The following is a 23,553-nucleotide window of genomic DNA, read 5'->3' as shown; positions in this document are numbered from 1 at the left end:
GGAAACAGTCATGGAGCCGTGGATGCCCCTCTGAAGACCCCTTACCCTCCTTTTCCTGCTGCTGGGTGCAGCTGGCACTGCCAGGGAGGACTTGCAGGGTAAGCTGTCAAGTCAAGTTTAGTTTAATACGGTCAGAGACCCATCCAAAAAGAAAGAAAATAGGTAACAAGTGGCATTAAAAAAACCCCAAAAACCCAAACCAAGGAATACAATTGAATGGCCACAATACAAAATATTATACATAAAAATTTCAGTTTCCATTTCTAGTTATAAAATATAAATTAAAATATTTCATAGACATGTAAATGTTTTTATCCATTAGTTGTTTACGGAGTCTTATGGCTTGTACCACAAACGTTGCCGCCTTCATAGTAATTTCCTGGTTCCTATCCGCTAAAATCTTATCTAGACAAAAGCTAAAAACTCTCCCCAGGAATTGGTCACGAATAGGAGCAATGTAAATCAAACGAATGTTCTGATAAAGTTTACATTAGAAGAGAATGTGCTCTCGTCTCTGTCCTCCCATCTCTGCAGATACATAACCTTTCCTCATAGGGGCGCCTTTTGTGACCACTGAAGGGAGCAATTTCGCGCTCATGAGTGTGAAGGCTCTTCTATAATCAGGTTTATCTAAATTCTGCAAGTATGGCATCAGAACTATTCGATTCAGGTTTCCTGTGCCAGAAGGATAACATTTAATCTGGGACAAATCGTGTTGTCTTTCGGTATCTAGAATCCTTTGTTTAAGGAAGGGTTTAACTGCACTACATTCCAACTGCATCATAAACTGTTTAGAGAGCCCATAATAAGCTAATTTAAGCTCAGTTTCTCTAACCCAGTAAGGTGTAAAGGAGTCTTTCATTATCAGGCTCGTTAGCCCAGTAGGGTTAGTCATTAGTTTGTACCAATATAGAAAGACAGCAATCCATAAACGGGCCTGTAAGGTGACCATGCCAGTTTCCACTCGTATGAAAGCGTTTGAAGCACCCTTGAGCATCATTTCTGGGGAAGGAGGACCTCAGAAGAGGGTAATTGCCTTTTGTGCCTTGCTTCTGGGTTTCCTGAAAGCATCTGGCTGACCCATCCTGGCAAAAGGATGCCTGACCATGATGCCCCATTGCTATAGCAAGGTGGTCCTGGGCTTCTTAAATGGGCAAGCCAGATGTCAAGACTCCAATGCCGGCCGAATTTTAGCACACTGCTGGACTTCTGAAGTGCGCGTGGCAAGCTTTGCAGAATTTTCCAGATGGACGGAGAGGGAGGAGAGATGATATGCAGCCAGTGAACATTTTTAAAACAGAAAAAGCATATTGTTTACCCTGGGTTTTATCTCCTCTGGAAGCATCCAAAGAAGTAAGAGATGTAAACAATAGCGCCAGTCTGTTTTTGCCTCTTTGCAGTCCTTCGTTTAGTCTAATTTAGGTGTGATACTGCTGGACTGTCAGTGAATATATTCCATTCATATCTGGTTGTCTCTGTACTGGTTACATGACTAACCCCCCGCCCCCAGGTATTTCTCCAAATCAAGCCTTTTCCCCCTACCACGTAGTTTAATATAGTGTAGCTTCAGATTGTCTTCATACTATGACAGCACCATTATCAGGGGGTTGGGGGTTCATCTTGTGTACTTCTGAAGGCTAATAAAGAGTGGAAGGGTTTTTTTGCATGTGGGCTGGGTCAACCGGTAAGATGCTTGTAGAGCTTAAATGTTCATTTCCCTTCACACTATGGAAAGTAGTTTTTCCCCACAATTGCAAAGAAAAGTTGCTCAGAATTGGAGGCAACATTGCTCATGTACGTGTTCGAGCAAACTATAATTTGTTTGTCTTTATTCTTCCTTTAAAGATGCACCCATGTATATGGCACTCCAACCATGTACATAGATATTCTAGGGCAGCCTGACTTTGACACCTATGATCTCTCAAGTGTCCGGGGAGGTAAGTATGAGGATACTATGTCTTCAAGTGGGTAGAGCTTAACATAGATCCTAGAGAGTCAGGGCAGATGAGCAGCGTCATGGTTGAAGTAGCAAGTCAGTCTGCTCCTTCTAATACTGATTTCTAAGTTACGTAAATAGTCAATAAAGTTCATCTTGCATTATACGGCATCCTGGATCCTGAAAGTTATTCATAAGGAATGCGGTAGTAAGCAAAGAACCAGACATTTCAATTGATTTTGAAAAGTGAGCTGCTTAAATGTCATTTCTGGTAGCCAATTAATGTAAATTTGAATACATCGGTTTGCGTTGATTAGTACATTGCTCAAGCCACAATGCATGTTCTTTTTGAACTGTTGAAGGAAGTGTGAAATGGCTTGTGATCTAACGAGCGTAAGCTACCATTTAGGATTAGAAAGCAAGATTGTTTATATTGTTTAACTTTTTTTCAGTCCCCTATTACAAGCACTAAAATGAGAACCAAAATAGCTTTCAAAATAAGGAAGCGTAACCACGTAGCATAGCCTCACTATTTAAAATGCCCCTTCATCAACTAAAATTAGTTCTCACTGATCAAACGGTCGCAGCTCTGACAATGATCTACCATGCCAATAAAGGTGATCGACTGATTGATTGAAATGATCGGAAGCTTGCAGGTATTGTTTAAATTTCTCCGAGCAAGGTGGTGTCGCTTAGTCCCAGTGTCTGAAGGAACTTTGTGAGCAAGCCTGTTCAGGTCTATTCAGAATCCTATTCAGGTCTATTAAGCCTGGTGATTTCTTTTGGAGGAGAATCCTTATCCTTCTCTCTGGGGCTTTATGATTCACTGTTGTGGTCCTGCTGTGACTAGAGAGACTGCCTGAAACTTAGACATAGGAAAATCATGAGAACCAGGGTGAGACTCATGACAGGCTGGCACTGTTAGGCAGCTAAACCCTTTCTTGTTGGCTTAAGCTGATGGTGAAGGACACAAACGCGTGTTACGTATTCTTTCCACTTAAACTTGTTTACGCAAGCTGTATTTCTCCATGCAGTTGCTCCTGAAATGTTTTTGAGTAAATTAAAAATGCAACATGTAATATAACGTGTGTATATAAAAAGACTAAACAGTAGTTTATTCACCCAAAGTGGCATTTTAAGAACAAAGTTTATTCACCCAAAGTGGCATTTAAGAACAGGGTCAGGAGCTTGGGGGTGCTGTTGGAGCCTTCCTTAAAGATGGAGGCTCAGATAGCAGCCGCTGCCAAGTCCGCGTTTTTTCACCTTAGGCGGGCAAGGCAGTTGGCCCCCTTTTTGGAGCGCGACGACCTAGCAACAGTGATCCATGCCACGGTCACCTCGAGGTTAGACTACTGTAATGCCCTCTACATGGGGCTGCCCCTGTCCCGAACTCGGAAATTGCAGCTGGTGCAGAATGCCGCGGCCCGGCTGTTATTGGGTCTCCCAAAGTGGGAACACATTCAGCCGGGTCTTCGGACCCTGCACTGGCTTCCAGTAATATACCGAGTCCGGTACAAGGTGCTGGTTATCACCTTTAAAGCCCTATATGGCTTGGGACCTGTCTACCTGAAGGACCGTCTTTCCCCGCACGTTCCCCAGAGAGTACTGAGGTCGGGAACACAAAATCTCCTTACTATCCCTGGGCCGAAGGAAGCCCGTTTGAAATCCACCAGAGAAAGGGCTTTCTCTGTTATGGCCCCTACATGGTGGAATCAGCTGCCGGAAGAGGTGAGGGCCCTGCGGGACCTTGTACAGTTCCGCAGGGCCTGTAAGACGACCCTCTTCCGGCTAGCCTATACCTAGCTTGAGAATTTTAATGTAACTTGCCGGATTTCTTTCTTTTATATACAGTTGATATATTTATTAATATTTATTAATATTTATTGATAACCATGGTTTTATCTGTTTTTATCTGTTTTAAATGCTGATCCCTTTATATGTTTAAATACTGTAATTTTGTTGGATCTATCACTGGAAGCCGCCCTGAGCCACTTGTGGGAAGGGCGGGATATAAATCCCAAATAAATAAATAAATAAATAAATAATTGAAATCATGGGAAATGTGCACATGAAGCTGCCTTACTTTGATTCAAACCACTGGTCTATCAGGATGAGTACTTTCTGCTCTTAGCTGTTGGCTCTTACAGGGTCTCAAATAGTGGCCTTGTCAGTATAAGTCCTCCGTCCACAGTATGATCGCAGCATGAAGCAGCAGGTGGATCTACAGTGACAACATCTGACAGGTCAGGTCAGATCAACCTTGGAGGAGAGCCGGTTCAGGCTGGACTGTATCCAGGGGAAAGCACCTGCTGGAGTCAGCAATTGTGTGGACTGCCGTGATTGGCTGAGCTGTGTATATATGGACTACAGTGCCAGACAGTAGTACTCTCTGATGAGAGTTGGTTCCTGGCGTAGCACTTTGTCAGTCTAATATATGTTATTGACCGCACCAAGTTGTATTGTATATAGTTGTAAATACACTACTTTTATACTAGGTGCTGGTGTGAGGCTCAATTTCTTTCCTAGCGTCTACCTTGTGGCAGTTCTCTGTTTGCACTCTGCACATGAACCGCTGACAGGCCTTTCATACCACCTGATTCTTTTTTAACTGGAGATACCAGGAATTGAGCCTGGGGCCTTCTAACATGAAAAGCAGGTGCTCTTGCCACTGAGTCGTGGTCATCCCTTGTTTTGTTTGCTGAGATCTGAACCATCAGATTCTCTATTATGTTTCTTCACATATTTGCAGGGCTTTTTTTTTTTAGCAGGAACGCACAGGAATGAAGTTCTGGCTGACTTGGTGTCAGAGGTGTGACCTAATATGCCAATGAGTTCGTTGGGCTTTTCCTACAAAAAAGTCCTTTGGAAAACAACGGTGGTGTCAGGGGGTGTAGCCTAATAATAAGTTCCTGCTGGGCTTTTTCAACAAAAATAGCCCTGCATATTTGTGTGAAAGAATAGTAAAGTGGAGGAAAGCAGTTAGTGGAATGTGTTTTTGTGAACCAGCTCCCAAAGAAGCAGATGCCAGTCCTCAACCAAAATGTGTGTTTCTTTGTTTTTGGTAATCATGTAAAGGTTTCTGGGGTTTTCTCCCTACTCCCCTAGTTGTTACTGAAAGCACAAGGAGGGCAATGTTTTCTTCTGGTTTTATTCTTATAGCTACCAGCATGTGGCAGCAGATACTAGGTGCACTGTGACCCAGCTTTCAGTATACATCCTTATTTCAAAGTAAAAGAGAGTAGTTCAAAAGGTATCTTTGCAAAGAAACATCACACTAACAACTTGTTGATGTTATTGGTAATAATCAGGGCCTTTTTGAACCGGAATGCACCGGAACGCCGTTCCAGCTGGCCTCGGTAGCGTTCCGGCTTTGCCCTGGCTCTAGTCGCCCGCCATCTTCTGAGGGCCTAGCCCTGTTCCAGCAGGGGCCTCCCCGCACCCGGGTTGCCTGTCAGGGTCGGGGGTCTCAGTTGTGCTCCAGCAGCAGCCTTCCGGTGCCCGGGTTACCTGTGGGAGTCGGGGGTCTCAGCCGTGCTGCAGCAGCAGCCTCCCGGTGCCTGGATTGCCTATCAGGGTTGCGGGTCTCAGCCACGCTGCAGCAGAGGCCTCTGGGCACCCGGACTGCCTGTCAGGGTCGGGGAGCTCAGCTGCACTGCAGCAGCGGCCTCCCGAAACCCAGATTGCCAGTCGGGGGCCTCAGCCACGCTCCAGCAGCGGCCTCCCAGCGCCGGATCGCCTGCAGCGGTCAAGGGCCAAGCTGCCTCATGCAGAGCCCTCCCGGGGCCATGTAACAGCATGTGGTAGTAAGACAGCTTCTTTTTCCTTTCTTTTTCCCCCTTTCTTCCCCCCCCCCTTTCAAATTCTTTCCCTCTTCGTTTCAATCTCTTCCCCCTTCATTCCTTCTTCCTCCTTGTTCCGTTTCTTCATCCTCCCTTTGTTCTTTCTCCCCCCCCCCCACCCGCCATTCCATTTCTCCTATTTCATTCTCCCTGTGGCCTGCTTGTGGGAGCAGGTGAGGTAGGCGGTTGGGCAGCCCTCCCCATTCCTTCCCCACCACCCCTGGTGCAGCCCGCAGCCCATCCCCTTTTCCCGCTTGAGCCCTGGTGGAGAGGAGCCCACCCACCCACTTTCCGCTCTCAAGCAGCAGCTTCTCAGAAGCAAGCCCCATTGACTTCCATCTAGCCCCGGAGCTTCTGTTCTGCGCAAGCAAGGTGGGGGTGAGGGGGAGAGCCAGTCAAGAAGGGAAGGAGATGGCCCTGGATGTGTGTGGGACATTTAGGACTTTTTAAGTGGCGGAGACAGAGAGAGAGAGGCTGACAGCAAGATGCTCGGACTGGAGTGTACTTTTGCATGCATGCAGGGACCGATGTTCCCTCAAAAGATGCAAAGAAGACATCTTTTTTTTTTCCTTTCATTTTTCAGGAATCATTGCAGGGTCACCAGCACCTCCTGAAATTATTAAGAAGATCATGAAGAAGATGAACATGTATGAAATGGTGGTAAGTCAGTGTTCATCTCTGCAAATTCACAGTCTCCTTTAGTGCGTGGGGTGTCAAATGCACGGCCCGCGGGCCACAAACGGCCCCTCAACCCAGTCCTCAAAGAGAACAGAACACACACACACACGGTTGGGTTAACTGTGCGATCGTCGCTCATTCCACAGCTCCGAGTAGCAGCTTCCTGCCTGTTTTGTCATTTTTCCAGGAGGCAAGAGGCTGCCTCTTGTAATCAGCAGCTAGGAGTCACGTGCACAGCCTGCTGGGCTGACTCTGATGCGGCTGAGCAGGGAAGACCTCCAGCATGTTGCATAGTTCAGACCCTGCTGCTCCCCTCACCGAGGTCTCTGGCAGGCAGCTGCTGCATAAAGTTGGGGCTGGGGAAGGGCCAGCTGCAAAGGGGTCCGTTGCTTCTTAGTTGCAGCAGCGCAGGCTTGAAGGGCCAAGGCCCAGAAAGCAGCTGCCCCTCCGCGGTCTCGCCTTGCTCCTAGGCAGCAGCAATGTTTAACTTGGGGGGAGGGAGTAGGGCAGGGGACCTGATGCTGCTCTGCATGGCCGTGAGAACTGGAGGGGCTGAATCCCAGAAAGCAGCTGCCCAGCCGGCCGCGGTCACACCTTGCTCCTGAGCGGCAGCAGCAACATTTAATTTGGGACGCGGGGGGGGGGGGGGGAATGGGGCAGGGAGGCTGATGCTGCTCTCTGCATGGTCAGGAGGACTAGAGGAGTCCCAGAAAGCAGCTGCCCGGCTGTGCTTGAGCCCAGTAGCACCTAAAGACATATATTTCTTTCAAGGTATGAGCTGATTCTGCTTCCTTTCCTCCCCCCCCTCCCCTCCCGGGCATCTTGAGTGTGCTCAAAGCTAAGTTTGAGTCCGTTGGCACCTAAAGACGATCCTTTCCCTCAAGATATGAGTCGGCTGTGCTTCCTCCTCCCCTCCCTCTTCTCACCCCCCCCCCCGCCTGCCTCTTCCTCTCCCCCCCCCCCACCCGCGGCTATGTGTATGTAAAGTTTGAGTCTGTGGCACCTAAAGACGGAAGTTTCTTTCGGATATGAGCCGACTTTGCTCTCTCTTCCCCCCTGCCTACCTCTTCTCTACACCATGCATCTGTGTGTGTGCAAATCTAAAGAGGAACAAAATTTCTTTCAAGGTATTAGTTTTCCTGTGCCTTGCTCCCCCCTCTCTCCCCTTCCCCCTCCCTCTCCTCCTTATGATGCAGTTTTCTTTGGGTCCCCCTCTCCTTTTCCCTAGCCTTGCTACCCCATCACTGTGCTTCTGCAAAGCAAGCCATAGAAGTGGGTTAGGCTGAGATTGTTTGTCCAGATCAAGGTTACCCACCCAGCACATGTCCTTTTATACAATGGGTATTTTGAACTTAAACCTCCCAAATAGTAGGCTTATACTGGCCAGTGTACATTGCTGCCACGTGGGGAGGGACGGTGGGTCAGTGGTAGAGCATCTGCTTGGGAAGCAGAAGGTCCCAGGTTCAATCCCTGGCATCTTCAAAAAAGGGTCCAGGCAAATAGGTGTGAAAAACCTCAGCTTGAGACCCTGGAGAGCCGCTGCCAGTCTGAGAAGACAATACTGACTTTGATGGACCCAGGGTCTGATCCAGTAGAAGGCAGCTTCATATGTTCATGGAGAGGGACGGTGGCTCAGCGGTAGAGCATCTGCTTGGTAAGCAGAAGGTCCCAGGTTCAATCCTTGGCATCTCCAAAAAAGGGTCCAGGCAAATAGATGTGAAAATCCTCAGCTTGAGACCCTGGAGAGCCGCTGCCAGTCTGAGAAGACAATACTGACTTTGATGGACCAAGGGTCTGATCCAGTAGAAGGCAGCTTCATATGCTGGAGGGACGGTGGCTCAGTGGTAGAGCATCTGCTTGGTAAGCAGAAGGTCCCAGGTTCAATCCCCGGCATCTCCAAAAAAGGGTCCAGGCAAATAGGTGTGAAAAACCTCAGCTTGAGACCCTGGAGAGCCGCTGCCAGTCTGAGAAAACAATACTGACTTTGATGGACCCAGGGTCTGATCCAGAGGAAGGCAGCTTCATATGTTCATGGAGAGGGACGGTGGCTCAGCGGTAGAGCATCTGCTTGGTAAGCAGAAGGTCCCAGGTTCAATCCTTGGCATCTCCAAAAAAGGGTCCAGGCAAATAGATGTGAAAATCCTCAGCTTGAGACCCTGGAGAGCCGCTGCCAGTCTGAGAAGACAATACTGACTTTGATGGACCAAGGGTCTGATTCAGTAGAAGGCAGCTTCATATGTTCATATGTTTATGGGCAGTACATAGCCCTGCCTCGTAGGAGTTGTAGTTATTTTTCTGGGGAAGACAAACACTCCAGATTAGTTTTGTAGACTCCCCCACTCCAGGCAGCATCAGGGGATCAGCAGCAAAATATTGCAAGAGCGTTAATATTTTAAGCATGTTCGTATTTTAAGTTAAACAGTTAAAAAAGTAAAAAAAGCAGGAGTCATGGACATGGGGGAAGGTATTTGTGAATTTCTGCAATGTACAGGGGTTGGGCAAGATGACCCTGGAGGTCCCTTCCAATTCTTATCATTCTATGATTCTATAAAATATTTAATTGTGTTTGTCTTCGCCCTGTGCCGTTTATATCTCCACTACCTGGCGTTGCATTTTGTGACACGCATGGCCTGGCCCGACAAGGTCTCATTTATGTCAAATCCGGCCCTCATAACAAATGAGTTCGACACCCCTGCTTTAGTGCAATGAACTTTGGAGGATTTTCTTTGTGTGCCCCTCATGGTCAGAAATATGGTGTAAAGGTCAGGACTTCAGTGGCTTAGAAGGATGTAACTCTTGTTTAGGATTGTGCTGTAGATCTCCCTCCCAAGGAGAGTTTGCCTCATTCTGTTCCTGGCATGACCTCACCAGGCAAAATTGGAGCGATTCAGAAATCCTTTAGTTGCTGCTGGTTTTGATCTTATTATTTGCTTCTGTTCTTCACTCAGCGCCGGCTCTTGGGCAAATAGTGCCTTAGGCAGGTGCCCCCCCCCCGGTGTGCTTCGCTTGCCCCCCGCCACTGCTGCGCTCAGCTCCCCCGCCCCCCCAAAGCTCACCGCAACTAAAACTGAACCCTACTGGCATCTCGCAGCCCGCGCCTGCATGTTTGGTTAAGAGACGGATGGAGGAGGTATCTTCCCCCCTCCTTTCCGGAACAGGAAGTGAGGGGGAGAATGAAGCTTTCCCCCATCTGTCTCTTAACCAAACACGCAGGCGCGGGCTGTGAGAAGCCGGTAGAGCTCAGCTTTATTCACGGTGAGCTTCGGCGGGGAAGAAAGCTAGCAGGCGGCGACGGGGGGCGAGCAAAATCAGGCTTCTGCACACCTGATAACTGAGTTTATAAAAATGCTGGGATCTCTGAACACAGAACTCCCAGAGCCCATCTGTTTAAGCCCAAAGAATCCTATAGTGAAGACAGGGCCGGCTCGCCCACTAGGCAAACTAGGCAGTTGCCTAGAGCACTGAGAGGCAGGGAGCACCAAATTGGGCTCCCCAGCTCTGGTGCCCAGGACAACTGCCTAGTTTGCCTCCCTCCCCTCGCCCGCCGCAGCTGCCGCCACCACCAGTCCCCTGTGGCCCGCCACCATGCTCCGCTTGCTCGCCCCCCCCGTCGCCACCGTGCTAGCCTTCTTCCCCGCCGAAGCTTCCCCACTCACCTATGGTTGCAGCATTCAGTTCGGTGTCCACACTGTCAAGGGCATTCCTGTGCTAGCCCACATTTGAACCCTCCTGGAGACACTGAAGGAAAAAAAACAGCAGGTGCCAGGGGGCCCAGAAAGTCTCAGACAGGTACCCCCAGTAGCCTTTCAATGCGCCTCTGTCCCTCACCTGTGTCTCTCACTAGGGCAAGAATCCCTTCCAGGTGCCCAGCAGCTGCCATCGCAAATGCTGATAGCCCCTCCCATCCACTGCTGTCCCCTTCAAATAGGCTTCCTGCTACTTGTGATGGCATTCCAGCCCCTCATACTTGATGGCTGCCTATCTGTATGGAGGAAAGGGTGGGAGGGATGGGTTGTGCTGGATATGGGCCCTGTGACCAGGGACCTGGCAAAGGGCCAGTAGCCCCTTCCTCTGGGCCACCAGCATCTGCAACACCTGGCCCAGGCACAGCTTCCATAGCCCAACCACCCCTCCCCCCCAAGTTTGCCGGGAAAGAAGAAGAAGATGAAGATATTGGATTTATATCCCGCCCTCCACTCCAAAGAGTCTCAGAGTGGCTCACAATCTCCTTTCCCTTCCTCCCCCACAACAGACACCCTGTGAGGTGGGTGAGGCTCTCACAGCAGCTACCCTTTCAAGGACAACTTCTGCCAGAGCTATGGCTGACCCAAGGCCATTCCAGCAGCTGCAAGTGAGGAGGAGTGGGGAATCAAACCTGGCTCTCCCAGATAAGAGTCCGCACACTTAACCACTACACCAAACTGGCTCTCCACACCAAACTGGCTGCCGTCCAACTAAGTCTGCCCTTAGCGTTGCGTCCTCCTTAGATGTGAGGGCCAGGGATTCTAAGATGTCAAGCATCCACAGGACCACAGAGGCTTCCATTGCTGTGCGCCTCCTCAGGGTCAGGGCACACAGTCATTCACCACATCATCTGTGACTGTCAAAGAAAAGGGACCAGAGTACAGAGGGGAAAACACAGCAGTGTTCAGATGTTTTCAGGCAAATCCCGCCAAGTTGGTGGTGCTTGTACTTGCATTGCACTCACCCCCTCCCCATTGGTATGCACATATGTACTGAATGCTGCAACCATAGGTGAGTGGGGGGGGGCGCCTGCACATCCATGTTCTTGTCCCTTGTCGCCCTCTGGAGCCCTGTGCGCTTAGTGTGCAGAGCCCCACCATGGGGTGCTGACGGGTGACATCTCCCTCCCCGTTGACAGGTAGCTGGGTGTCGTTATGAGAACTGGTCTCTTTAAGGGGGGTCCAGGGGAGGAGTGTTGCTCCTGTGCTCATCCCTCTCCACCCCCCCCCCCCCCGTGGTGGATGCTTCACTCCGACTCCTCCACTTGGGACTTCCATTGGTTCTGCCTGTCCTCTTTATCACTCTGCTCCTGCTTGCAACAAAGCTGCAATGGACCAGTCCAGCACGATCACCATGGTGATCGTGCTGGACTGGTCCATTGCAGCATTGTTGGGGCACCTGGTCCATTGCAGCATTGTTGGGGCACTGGTCCATTGCAGCATTGTTGGGGCACCTTTCTTCCTGACCAGTGCAGGGTCTTGGGAGCCTTTATGCTGTGTATAACCCTGGGCTATTCTGACATACCATACAGCTCCTAGCAAGCTTAAACACCACGCACAACTTTTCTGATTGCAATGTTAGTATGAACATATGAGGCTGCCTTCTACTGAATCAGACCTTCGGTCCATCAAAGTCAGTATTGTCTACTCAGACTGGCAGCGGCTCTCCAGGGTCTCAAGCTGAGGTTTTTCACACCTACTTGCCTGGACCCTTTTTTGGAGATGCCGGGGATTGAACCTGGGACCTTCAGCTTGCCAAGCAGATGCTCTACCACTGAGCCACCGTCCCTTTTGCATATGAAGCTGCCTTATACTGAATCAGACCCTGGGTCCATCAAAGTCAGTATTGTCTTCTCAGACTGGCAGCGGCTCTCCAGGGTCTCAAGCTGAGGCTTTTCACACCTACTTGCCTGGACCCTTTTTTGGAGATGCCAGGGATTGAACCTGGGACCTTCTGCTTCCCAAGCAGATGCTCTATGTCTGAGCCACCGTCCCTCCCCTATTGTACAGTGTACAATATTGTATTGTACAATGTACATGCCATATTGTTTGGGGCATGTTTGTGATACTCATGTGATTTCCATTCGCAGCCCTCAATTGCTTGCTGTAATGTTGAGCAATACACTGTACTCCCACACTGACTGTTGATGCTTGCATATTACATAACTGCACAGTCCCCAGAGTACCTATTTTATGTGCAGGAAAGAGCCATTCCTCCCATCTCCTGTAGTTAAGAATAGTAGTTGTGGTTTTTGCAGCTGTGAGCTCGTAAATGCTCCAAATGAATACAGTAAAAAATTTTGGTAAAGAGATGAGACCATGCCCTCAAAATTGTGGAGGCTGCACTTGTATCACAATGTGCACATGAGCCCTAGAATAAAGGTCTTTTTTTGAAAGAAATTCAACCTGCAAGACAACAATGGGGCATGAAAATCCATAACTCAGCTGTACTCATTGCGTCGTTATAGTTGAACCTTGATACGTGCCACGAAGAGTGCATGAAAACTTGGTCACGTCATCTTTGCAGTAAGAGCTTTATACAGAAGTTGTACATAAGAAAATATACAATTTGTTTTCTACTTAGGAATAGGAGGACATCATTTGCTTATTTTTTTTTTAAAAAAAAATCCTCCTAGGAGTCATTTACACTCAGTTACAGGAATAAATATATATTTATATAAACTTTCAGGATTAAAAAAAATGCAGTTAACATGAAATTGTGGTACTGTAAATCCATTATGATAAATCACAGTCATCTTGCTGTGCTTTTGTGGTACTAAAATGGTGGTGATTTTCCAGGGTGTCAGAGATAATCTCTCTCTCTTTATACATGCATGTTTGATGATGTCATATTTCCCCAGGGCAGAGTTTTTTCATCATTGTATAAAAGTGTTCCCTCTGCTTTTAAACCAGCTTAAGATCTGTTGCTCTGACCTTAGTTTCCCCAATGTCTACATTACCTTGTTTCTCTCATGCTAACAGTCAAATCTTGGTAACCTTTGCCAACTGATATATATATAAGATATTCTAAATTTCCTGAGAGTCAATCTGTGTATAGAATCTAAATGTTGGTGCTTAAAGACTTGAGTGCTAGAAAATTTTGAATTTCTAATACAAAGCCACTGCAGGGCTGAAAATATGGAGAAACTTTTTGTTTGCTATTTGTTTCCATAAACCTGGGGATAAACTGACTCGCTCGAATTAGGTCTAGAGAGATGACTGTAGTTTATCAGCAGGATCTAGTTTAGCTTGTCTTAGCACTGTCATGCGTAAGTTATACTATATATAATATCAGGAAAAACAATTGAACGGTGGATTCCATCCTGTCACCTGCATTTGGCAGGAAATGAATGTGACGATATGTTTTTCTCAAAGGAAGGAGATGCTTGGAGATGAAGGGCTTGAAGAAGTCAGTAGTTTTCTGATTGGTTAAAGTGGCCAGTCACCGGGACTAGCTTTTCCTGGGTCCTGTGAGAGGAGAAAAGAAGAGGAGGGGAAACCATAAACAACAGAAAGGTCTTCCAAGCTATATATAATATCAGGAATGAAGCAGGAGACTGCATATGTGTCTTCACACATCTTAGATCCTACCAAGTATTTGGTGAGCTTCTTGGTCTGGCATTCTCATGAAGCTGCTGTGTATTGCTGAGAGAAGAAAAAAGTTTCCTTATTAAAAACAACAGAAAATCTATGTTGCCACTCTAATATTTCCCAAGTGAATGGCAGGATGCATAGCTGCTAAAAGTGATTAGAAGCAAGTGAACAAAAAAGAAATTGTAGCATAATTACATAATTGTTAATGACGAAATGTTAAGTATGGCAAAAAAGCATTTTGTACAGGATGTGTGGCTGTCAGCAAAAAGGGAAAACCTCTCCATTACCTGCTTAATGGCGACTTCCCTTCTTGGACCTCTTTGTGGGAAGCCTGCAGCTGCGGAGTGCGGCAGTGTCTCGGATCTGCTGTCCTCGAGCCGCAGAAGGCGAGGCACAAGTTGCATCAGGGCGCGAGCGAGTGGATTCCAGCCACCTGGAGAAGAATGAACAAGCAGCCATTGTGGTTAGAACGTTGGACTGTTATCTAGGAGACCCAGGTTTGAATCTTTGCTCTGCCATGGAGGCTTGCTAGGTGACCTTGGGCCCAGTAGGGTCAGCCTCTCAGCTGAACCTACCTTGCTGGGTTGTTGCGAGGATCAAATGGACGCATGGAAAACAAAGTTGTAAAAACACTTGAGGACCCCATTGGGGAGTGGAGTAAGGTATAAATCTTTTTTTTTTTTAATTATAGGCGGCCGGTTAGATCAGATCTCCTGGGTAAGAGTGAATTAACGCAACATCCTGCTATTCACTGGCGTTGGTGCCTTAATTGGTGCCAACATTCCCTCCTCCCACACACACTGTCTGATAGAGGAGTCAATGCACTCAGTGAAACATAGCCCTTCTTTACCTGCGCAGAGGTGCTAGCTGACAGGAGCAGTGCCAGGGATTGTTGGACAGGGTGAGTGTCTCAAGACTGCTGAATGGGAAGTTACCAGGAAGATTGTGAAGTTTATTGTTCTCAACGTGAACAGTCTTCAGTGTGGTTACGCCAGCAAATGCCTTATCTGAAAACTGAAACAGAAGAGCAAGCCGTGATCACTAGGAACCCACTGAGTTAAGCCAGTGCTTGTTATATACGGGCATCTAGATTTGTTTTCCTCTTTAAAAGCAGGTGAATTTTAGGTATGGGAAAACAACACTTGTAACTCTTTACATCTGGAGAATAGAGGGATATTTCTCGAATAAAAATGCACGTCCTTTATAACTTAGAGAAAAGGCATGCTGTGGCCCAGGGCCTGTTGCGGGAAGGGGAGAGGAGGTCCATTTGGCTTGGGTGTCGCATCCACAGAGGGCCTCAAATCTATATAAATTTGGCTGTTGATACATTTTACAACTCGTTTTTATGTGCAGCATATGTCATCACTTTAAAAAATGTTATGGCTATAGGGTTATGGCTAGGGACCTCAAAATCCACAAATGGCCCAGGCATTTCTGACCTCGGAGAGGGCCTCCTTTGGCCCCTCCCATCTCTTTCAGAGCCGAAATCTCTTCTTGCAGCCAGTTGCCGCATTCATGAAACTGTTCTCAGAGAGGAGTATTTGTCGAGACTCGACCTGTAGACATTGGCAGAGCCCTATGGCCTCTTAATGAAAAGTTGCACTTGGCACTCAAGAACAGTCAAAACAAGAAGGCAGATTTCCAGCTCCTCAGGTTCCTTGCCGTTTTCTCTCTTTCCCCTTACTTCAGATGCTGCAGAATTTATACCGTATGGGTTTGATTAGAATGTAGCAACTTTACAAAACTCTGAAATGAAAAAGAACTAGAACAGCTCTTCTTGCTGGTTTTCTTTCTCTCTTAATTCTCAGTCGTTGCTTAGGTGCTTTGGAAGGATTCTTGGAAACATAAACCTGTCAGTACAAACTGCCTTAAAAACCACTGATTAGATTAAAAACTGTTGACTGTAGTTTCAAAGAGCCCATTTTGTCCATCAGCACTCACAATTCCCATTATAGTAAATTCTTCCTTTGGGGGGAAGGAGTGAGGAATTTACATATTGTATCCAGCCGTAACGTTTTCCAAATCACAATATTTCCACGGCCTACTGTATCCCCTAGGCATGGCTCCTGTTGGATGATTCTGGATACTAGCTACTGAGTGTCCACTCCTGCCTGTGTGATACTTTTGCAGTGGAATATTTATTTATTTATAACCTGCTCTCCCCTGCAAACAGGATCAGGGCAGTTCACAACTAAATTCAAAACAAAACATTTTAACGACAAACAATAACCCAGTTTTAAAAACTTCAAGGTGGAAAATAACCACAAGATGGCAAGAGTATTACAAAAGCTCCCAGAAGACACTACACGAGAGCCAGTTTGGTGTAGTGGTTAAGTGTGCGGACTCTTATCTGGGAGAACCGGGTTTGATTCCCCACTCCTCCACTTGCACCTGCTGGAGTGGCCTTGGGTCAGCCATAGCTCTGGCAGAGGTTGTCCTTGAAAGGGCAGCTGCTGTGAGAGCCCTCTCCAGCCCCACCCACCTCACAGGGTGTCTGTTGTGGGGGAGGGAGATAAAGGAGATTGTGAGCCGCTCTGAGACTATTCGGAGTGGAGGGCGGGATATAAATCCAATATCTTCATCTACCTCACAGGGTGTCTGTTGTGGGGGAAGAAGGTAAAGGAGATTGTGAGCCGCTCTGAGACTCTGTCCTTGAAAGGGCAGCTGCTGTGAGAGCCCTCTCCAGCCCCACCCACCTCACAGGGTGTCTGTTGTGAGGGAGGGAGATAAAGGAGATTGTGAGCTGCTCTGAGACTCTTCGGAGTGGAGGGCGGGATATAAATCCAATATCTTCTTCTTCTTCTTCTACATGTGTGTCAAGATGGAACAGCTGATTGGGGAATGGTTGCTAAAAACTATTAAGTTGGAATGGAAGGAGTGGGTGGAGCAAGGGAGGTTGATATAGCTGGACTTGTGCCGCCTCATACAAAGGCCTGGCGGAACAACTCCATCTTGCAGGCCCTGCAGGACTATAATAGGTACTGTTGGGCCCTGATCTCACTTGGTAAGGAGTTCCACCAGGCTGGGCCACAGCTGAAAAGACCCTGGCCCCGGTTGGGGCTAAGCAGATGTCTCTGGGGCCAGGGACCACCAGAAGATCACGAGGCTTACCAAGGAATGTATTGGGAGGGTCGGTCCTGCAGATGATGATGGTCCCAGACTTCATAGGGCTTCGAAGGGTAATACTGTAACCATGAACCTGATTTGGTACTCAACTGGCAACCAACGCAGTTGGCACAGCACTGACTACAGGTGCGTTTGCCCAGACGACCCAGTCAGCAGGCACGCTGCTGCATTTTGTAGCGTGAGTTGCAGTAGTCTAACCCGGAGGTGACCATTGCATGGATCTCCATGACCAAGTCACAGTGGGAGAGAGAGGGAATCGGTTGCCTGACCAGCTGAATATGATAACATGCTGATTTGGCAGGAATCACGACTTGGGCCTCCCTTGAAAGTGAGGCATCCAGCATCACACCTAAACTCCTCACCACTGGCACTGGTACCAGGCACGCCCCATCAAGGGTTAGGAGATGGATTTCCAATCCCACCGCTGCATGGCTCAGACACAGGTCCTCTGTATTTGATGGATTCAGTTTCGGTTAACTCTGATGCAACCAAGCAGCCATGGCCTCTGATGCCCTGGCAAAAACATCCGGGGTGGATTATCCATCAACAGATACAGTGTATACAGTGCACTGTGAATATAGATACAGTGTACAGGTGACCGCCCAGCCCATCCCCTCAGACCAACTGGGCAAGGGGGGTTCATGTAGATATTAAATAGCATCAGGGAGAGGATTACCCCCTGAGGGACGCCGCATACCAATGGGCAGTGTGGTGAAACCCTCTCCCTAAACGCCACCCTCTGTCCCCAACCATGGAGAAAAGAGAAGAGCAACTGTAAAGCCAGGCTGACCCACGAGAGAGATTGAGATTCTGTTCAGTATATACAATGTCCTGAGTCATGAAAGAAAATGTTGTGGTTGTGGGTCAAAAGGTCATAGACCGTGTTAAATGCTGCTGTCACGTCAGGTCAAGTAGCAACAGCAGTGCTGACCTGCCCCAATCCAGGTATCTCCAGAGGTCAACTCTCTCATTCTAACTTCAGTGTTGTAAGTAACTGGGCAATAAGAAACATTGGGTTAGACTTACATTTGAATTAATTTCTTCACTATCCCATCTAAATGCCACAGAAAACTGTGAATGTTAAATGAAGCCCAGCAGATTCTGCTTTAGTTGTTGGCAAGGCTAACTTTCACATGGGATGTGAAGGCAAGAAACAAGCCGCTTGTGATACTTCAAATAGATACTTGGATGAGCTTCTTCCTGGAGATCCTTACAATTCATTTGCAGGTAGCTGAATTATTAACACCTTTCTGTACTTCATTTGTATATTCTCTCTTGGGTATAGCATCTCTTGGTGCTGGTTTTCCTGGTGTAGTTTGCGGTCTTGCGATTTCAAAATAAAATAGAACATTTTCTTTCATGACTCAGGACATTGTATGTACTGAACAGAATCTCTCTCTCTCATGGGTTGTTCTGGGCCCAAAGAAATCATGTGTGGGTCTTGCACGTGAGAATGTGCAGAAAGCCATGTGGGTTTGCTAAAACAAAAGAGAACAGTAGCCTACCCATCAATGATTAAGCCAAGAGGAAAATAATCAGAGAAGTAGAAAGGAATTTTTTGTGTCTGTTGTAGGGGTAAGGTGGGGTCATGTTATGCTAGTAGCAGCGCTGGTATAGGGAGGGGCTGCAGCGTGGGCTGCTTTCATGTGGCCCAGCACTTCTTATGTTACACCACTGGCATGCAAGGGAATTGTGCTACAACAGCTTTCGTGCCACCATCATAACATAAGAAGGAAACTTGCATTTTATATGTGAAAATCAGTGGCTGGGATTCCAAAGCAGGCTGATGTGACTTAGTTGGGTTTGAGCAGATACAAGACAAGTTATTGAAGAAGCAAGAAGATTCAAGAGGGGTTTTTTTACCAATGAGAATAGGATTGGAAATAGCACTCTGTCATGAAAACTAGATGGTGGAATATGCAGATTGGATATGGTGCTGTGGACAGCTCCCACATGGTCTTCACCATTATGACCATTCATACAGCTGACAAATCCAGTTTCTACTTATAAATGTGAAGAGCAGCATTCATACTGTGTTCCAGGATTTTTGATTGAAGGAAGACATCATGATTTCCAGGGATATTTTAAAACATGTAATTCCTTTGACATTTTTTAAAGTCTTGGCTCCAGAACTTCTGCTTAGAGGCTTATCATTCCTGCATTTTTTTGTTTATCCATGGCATATCCAGATGAAGACAAAGGAATGCATTTCTATGTCACGATTTTTCATATCTATCAGCCACATGACAATCTCTTTGTAGATGTAATGCTGAGCCTTTTGAATATCACTGAGGTAATTTCAAGATGGAAAATATCTCTAGCATTATTAAAAGGGGGTTCATATTACTTCAGTCTTAAATAAATCCCCCTTTTATTCTTTAATTCTATAATCAAAGTCTTCTTTGTAACTTAGCATCCTATGTCAACATCTGATCTCAGTGGAATTTTTCAATAATTTTAAAATCATTTATTTAATTTTGTTTGCCAGCAAATTTTGACACCTCAAAGAGTTTTCCCCATGTTCCTGGAATCTGTTTTTCTCTTTCCTTTGGCCAGTCTTTATCCCGTTGGTGAGTTACCATCTTGTTATGAGCTGCTGTGTTGATTCACCTGGGAAAGAGGGGTACCAGAGCCCACTGAGATCTGTACTCTTTGCACACCTGGAAGTCTTCCATTCTGTTGCCTTTCTTTGATGTGGCCTCCTTTCCCATCTGGAATAGACTTCATCCAGTGTGATGTCACTGCTGCCTCCTGTTTACAAGTAGCACCTCAAGCATGATGCTGTTACCTCAGGGTCATCATGACTCATTCAGTGAGAAGAAGAGAAGCATTTTGCTGCATTTCCTGAATGTCCCTTCAGCACTCAGGATTGTAACAGAGCATCTTTGTGGAATACTGTGAGGGTTTCTCTTGAGAGATAATCAATAAACAAATCCTTCTTTATAAAGTGTAAGGTTCAGGAGGAGAAGGGTAAATGTCCTTATGTGAGCCCAGCCTACCTTTCTGCAGTACACTCACTAATCACTGCTTCTAATAATCTCTTCAGGGGATATCACTGCACTCACCTACTCCAGAATCTTACCAGGAACAGATAACTAGTTTGGTGTTTAGAAACAGAGCATTGCTGTGCCCTGTGTTGCTAGTGTCTGCCTGGTTTTGGGTGTGAACTAGCCACTGTTTTCTTACACCCCGTCATTTGTCTATCTGTCTTTCATACATACATACATGCATGTTTTTTATTGCATCATTTGTTTTGATGGTTCGGAATTAGGGATTGTGGTTATTAAACAACTATTTACTAGTTCTGGCATGGGAATAAAATCCCTGAACAAAAGGACTTGTGAACTGCATTAGATATACAGGACATAGTGAAGGAGGGAACAGGGATTTCAAATGGCAAGGTGGGCTAGAGGTCAGATAGCAGTCAAATTCAGCTTATTTATGGATAGTGGGGGTGACAGTAAAGGCTTAGGTGATAATCAGAGGGAACTTGAAGGAGAAAAAAGACTTGCAGATTATTAAGTAGAGGGGGGTGATATTTCAGAACAAGTCATTTCAGATCTTGGAAAGTAACATATAAATAATCAGACATAGATCAAAAATTTTAGTGGCATCTTAATTGCCATTTTACTCATTGCCAGGGCTTTTTTTTGTAGAAAAAGCCCAGCAGGAGCTCATTTGAATATTAGACCACACCCCCTAGTGTTATTGTTTCACATAGGGCTTCTTTTGTAGGAAAAGCCCAGCAGGAACTCATTTGCATGTCAGGCCACACCCCTGACACCAAGCCAGCCGGAACTGCGTTCCTGCTCAAAAAAAAAGCCCTGCTTATTACTGATGTGCTTTTCTTTTGCACAGTCTTATGGAATTTGAAAGAACACAAAAGAACAGCATTTTCAAAGTTATGTTATTTTCCAACAATGATAAAAAACAAAAATTAGTCAGCAGGGCACTAAATAGCCTTTGCTGTAACTGTGGCCCTTTTCTTCTTCGCAGTCACGGCAGTCAGTGTTTTTGTACTGTAACTGACTAGCTCATGGTGAATGCCATTCTGGGGTTATTTTAGGTGCTCAGCCATTTTGCAAACGGAGGTTTGCCCTTCTTCCTTAACATCAGCAGAAAAGTCAAGAGTTATGAACAAGAAGAAAATGCTGTTCTAATATACAGGTATGTCAGGTGAGGAAGAGGAATGGAGGATTCCAGTCCTTTCCCCCACCCATGTTCCCTTATTGCAACTCCTCTGCTGACATTGAGGCCATTGTCTCAAGCACAGCAAGGTTCTGCCTTCTTTTCCAAAACTGGCACTGTGCCTTCTTCTCTAGCTGGACAAAGCTTTCAGGTTCTGAGGAGCAGATAACAGACATTTCCCTGCACCCAACCAGGAGTTCTGCTGGGACTGTGGGTAAGTTTCCAGAGTTAAGGGTGATGGGTGTGGCTTGCTTCGATCGTGGTTGTTCCCACATGCAGAATGTTACTTTTGCTTCCTAGGGATTAATTTTATTAAAGAATGTAAAGGTACGCACTTGAGGATACTGTTGGGGTGGGGCTTAAACTTGTCCCCTGCTTCTTCAGATGTCTCTGGAGTTAGAAACCAGCTGTGTCCCAGACTGCAGCTTTTACTTTGTCTTGTGGAACTTGGTGGCAGCAACTGAGAACCACGCCAGCCCTGTAGTCTAAATACAGTAGTCAATTGCTAAATGCCTGTCATCATAATAGTTGAGGTATGTGTGAAGGACAGGGTTATGGTTTCAACAAGCGCAGCATTTTCCCCTATAGAAATAAATTGCAATTTAATGATTTGAAAGGCTGTGAAGGAGTGCATTTGGGAACTTTTGCAGGGAGGGGAAAATCCTGTCCCTGGTGAACCCAGCGTTGAGAATTTGCTCCTATCTCTTTAGTCTTATCCCTGGTTTCTGTATCTTGGTCAATATGATGGAATGCTGAAAGAATGGGATGGAATGTTGAAACCTGGCATATATATGAGTTATTATTATTGGTCCCTGTGAGGAATAGGAGAGAGGTTGGAAAAACTCTCCCTGACATAAATCTTCCAGAATACTACAAGCCCTAAAAGGCCCAAAGAGGCTAATGTCTCCTCCCTGCTCTATTTCCCTTGATATTCTGTGCTTCCTAGAAGGCAGTGAACATGCTTGGTTCTTATAAGGACAAGTTAGAGGCTTTGTTTCTTCTTATATTTCATTTAAATTGCCAAAATAATTCTTTGTATTCTCAGGAAATTCTGTAAGCATGCAGAAACTCCTGTCTTTTCTGTGGGTGGCCCTGTGCATACAATATGAAATTTTGTTATTGAAGGGAATGAATAAATGAATACGTAATTCTGGGAAGACTAGAAGGAACACCAAGGAACTCTTACCTTTTCAAGGTTCATGTTCTCCAGACTGAGGGTCTCCATATATCGCCCAAAAGACTGGAAGGCGAAATCTGGGATGACCTTCATGGGGTTGTGTGAGAGCTTCAGGTCCTCCACCACCCTTAGCTTGCTCATTGCAGCCAGTGGATAGGTACTCAGTTGGTTCTTATCCAGGTGGAAGATAGCTAGATTTTCCACATCATCCAGAGCCCCAGAATGAATGGAGGAGATGGAATTATCTGAAAGATAGAGCCAGCGAAGGTCCTTAGCACCATGGAAGGCTCCTGCTCTCAACTCTCGGAGCTTGTTGCTACCCAGCTGCAAGATGAAAAGGTTAATCAACGGGGAGAGGACCCCCTTGGGCAGGTCAGAGATCTTGTTGTGGTCTAGGTAGAGGTAGGTGAGTTCCGTCAGGTCATCAAAGGCTCCTGGCTTTATGATGCTGATGTCATTATTGGACAAATAAAGGTAAACCAGTTGCTTCAGACCCCGGAAGGCCCCACTAGAGATCTCCTTGATGTGGGAATGTTGAAGATGGAGGGAAACAAGATTTTTCATCTCCCTAAAGCCATTGGTTGGCAGGACAGGGAAGTTGTTCCTTTGCAGATTGAGGAGCCTTGTCTGCTCAGCCACCTTAGGGATCTTTCTCAGTCCAACATTATCACAGATGACGTGCTGGAGGTCTCCTCCATGGCAGTGACAATTCTGGGGACATGCTTGGAGAGTGGGCAGGAGACACAGCAGTAAGCTGAAGAGCTTGATTAAGAAGCCCAACCGGTCCATGTCCATAGAACTGAGATGGATGTGCAGGGAAGAGGAGGAGGAGCAGCAGCAAAAGGAGGAGGGAGAAAGGGAAGTGAAAGAGAGAGTGAGTCTGTAGCAAGCTGAACACAGCCCTATTTATAATGCTATTAAAAAACAAATTCCCTTCCCTCTAACCGCAGCCAGCAGGCAGACTCTGACTTGGAAGGAACTGGCTTCAGGAACTCAGTGTGAGTTTAACCCCTTGGCACCAAGTAGAGGTGGATCCTCCTCCCCTCCTGGCTTTGATGCCAGGATTGCATTCCCCTCTAGCAAATCATCAGAGAGGACAGCGTTTGCATGTCCGTTGTGGGGGGAAAGTTCTCTGTGTCCCCTAAGTAGTGTGAAAGGAAAACAAAATGTGCCAAGCATCTTTAGAATTGTGACGATCTGCTGTCTCGTTGTTGCAGCCTGAACAGCGAACAGTGAGCGGCTGATGGAACAGGCCTGTTAGTGGGACTAACA

General features: G+C 46.6%; 2 protein-coding genes across 2 annotated transcripts in view; one reads left to right on the top strand and one right to left on the bottom strand.

Moving 5' to 3' along the window:
- The window catches only part of ACSF2 (acyl-CoA synthetase family member 2), an 80,007-nt gene that overhangs the window by 36,050 nt on the left and 20,404 nt on the right, over nucleotides 1-23,553 (top strand). The window contains exons 9-10 of the mRNA XM_060252468.1: nucleotides 1,846-1,937; nucleotides 6,359-6,435. Coding sequence (XP_060108451.1) covers nucleotides 1,846-1,937; nucleotides 6,359-6,435 — 169 coding nt within the window. The remainder of the gene's footprint in view (nucleotides 1-1,845; nucleotides 1,938-6,358; nucleotides 6,436-23,553) is intronic.
- CHAD (chondroadherin) lies at nucleotides 13,569-23,245 on the bottom strand. Its single transcript, XM_060252469.1, has 4 exons — nucleotides 22,291-23,245; nucleotides 14,641-14,804; nucleotides 14,078-14,223; nucleotides 13,569-13,664 (listed from the first exon to the last, which is right to left on the bottom strand). The coding sequence occupies exons 1-3, from the start codon at nucleotides 23,074-23,076 to the stop codon at nucleotides 14,082-14,084; spliced, it is 1,092 nt and encodes a 363-aa protein (XP_060108452.1). The 5' UTR covers nucleotides 23,077-23,245; the 3' UTR covers nucleotides 13,569-13,664; nucleotides 14,078-14,081.

The sequence above is a fragment of the Heteronotia binoei genome, chromosome 13, assembly GCF_032191835.1.
Source record: "Heteronotia binoei isolate CCM8104 ecotype False Entrance Well chromosome 13, APGP_CSIRO_Hbin_v1, whole genome shotgun sequence".
Classification (NCBI taxonomy): Eukaryota; Metazoa; Chordata; class Lepidosauria; order Squamata; family Gekkonidae; genus Heteronotia; species Heteronotia binoei.
Note: the sequence above shows the minus strand (reverse complement) of the source record. Positions and strands in the feature narration are given on the sequence as shown.

Excerpts from the sequence above, each read along its gene's own strand:
- CHAD (XM_060252469.1), bottom strand. The coding sequence starts at position 23,076 with ATGGACATGGACCGGTTGGGCTTCTTAATCAAGCTCTTCAGCTTACTG. Across the intron at positions 14,805-22,290 it reads AGAACATGAACCTTGAAAAG|TTTTCAGATAAGGCATTTGC; the intron begins GTAAGAGTTCCT and ends CTTCTGTTTCAG. Across the intron at positions 14,224-14,640 it reads CAGCTAGCACCTCTGCGCAG|GTGGCTGGAATCCACTCGCT; the intron begins GTAAAGAAGGGC and ends ATTCTTCTCCAG.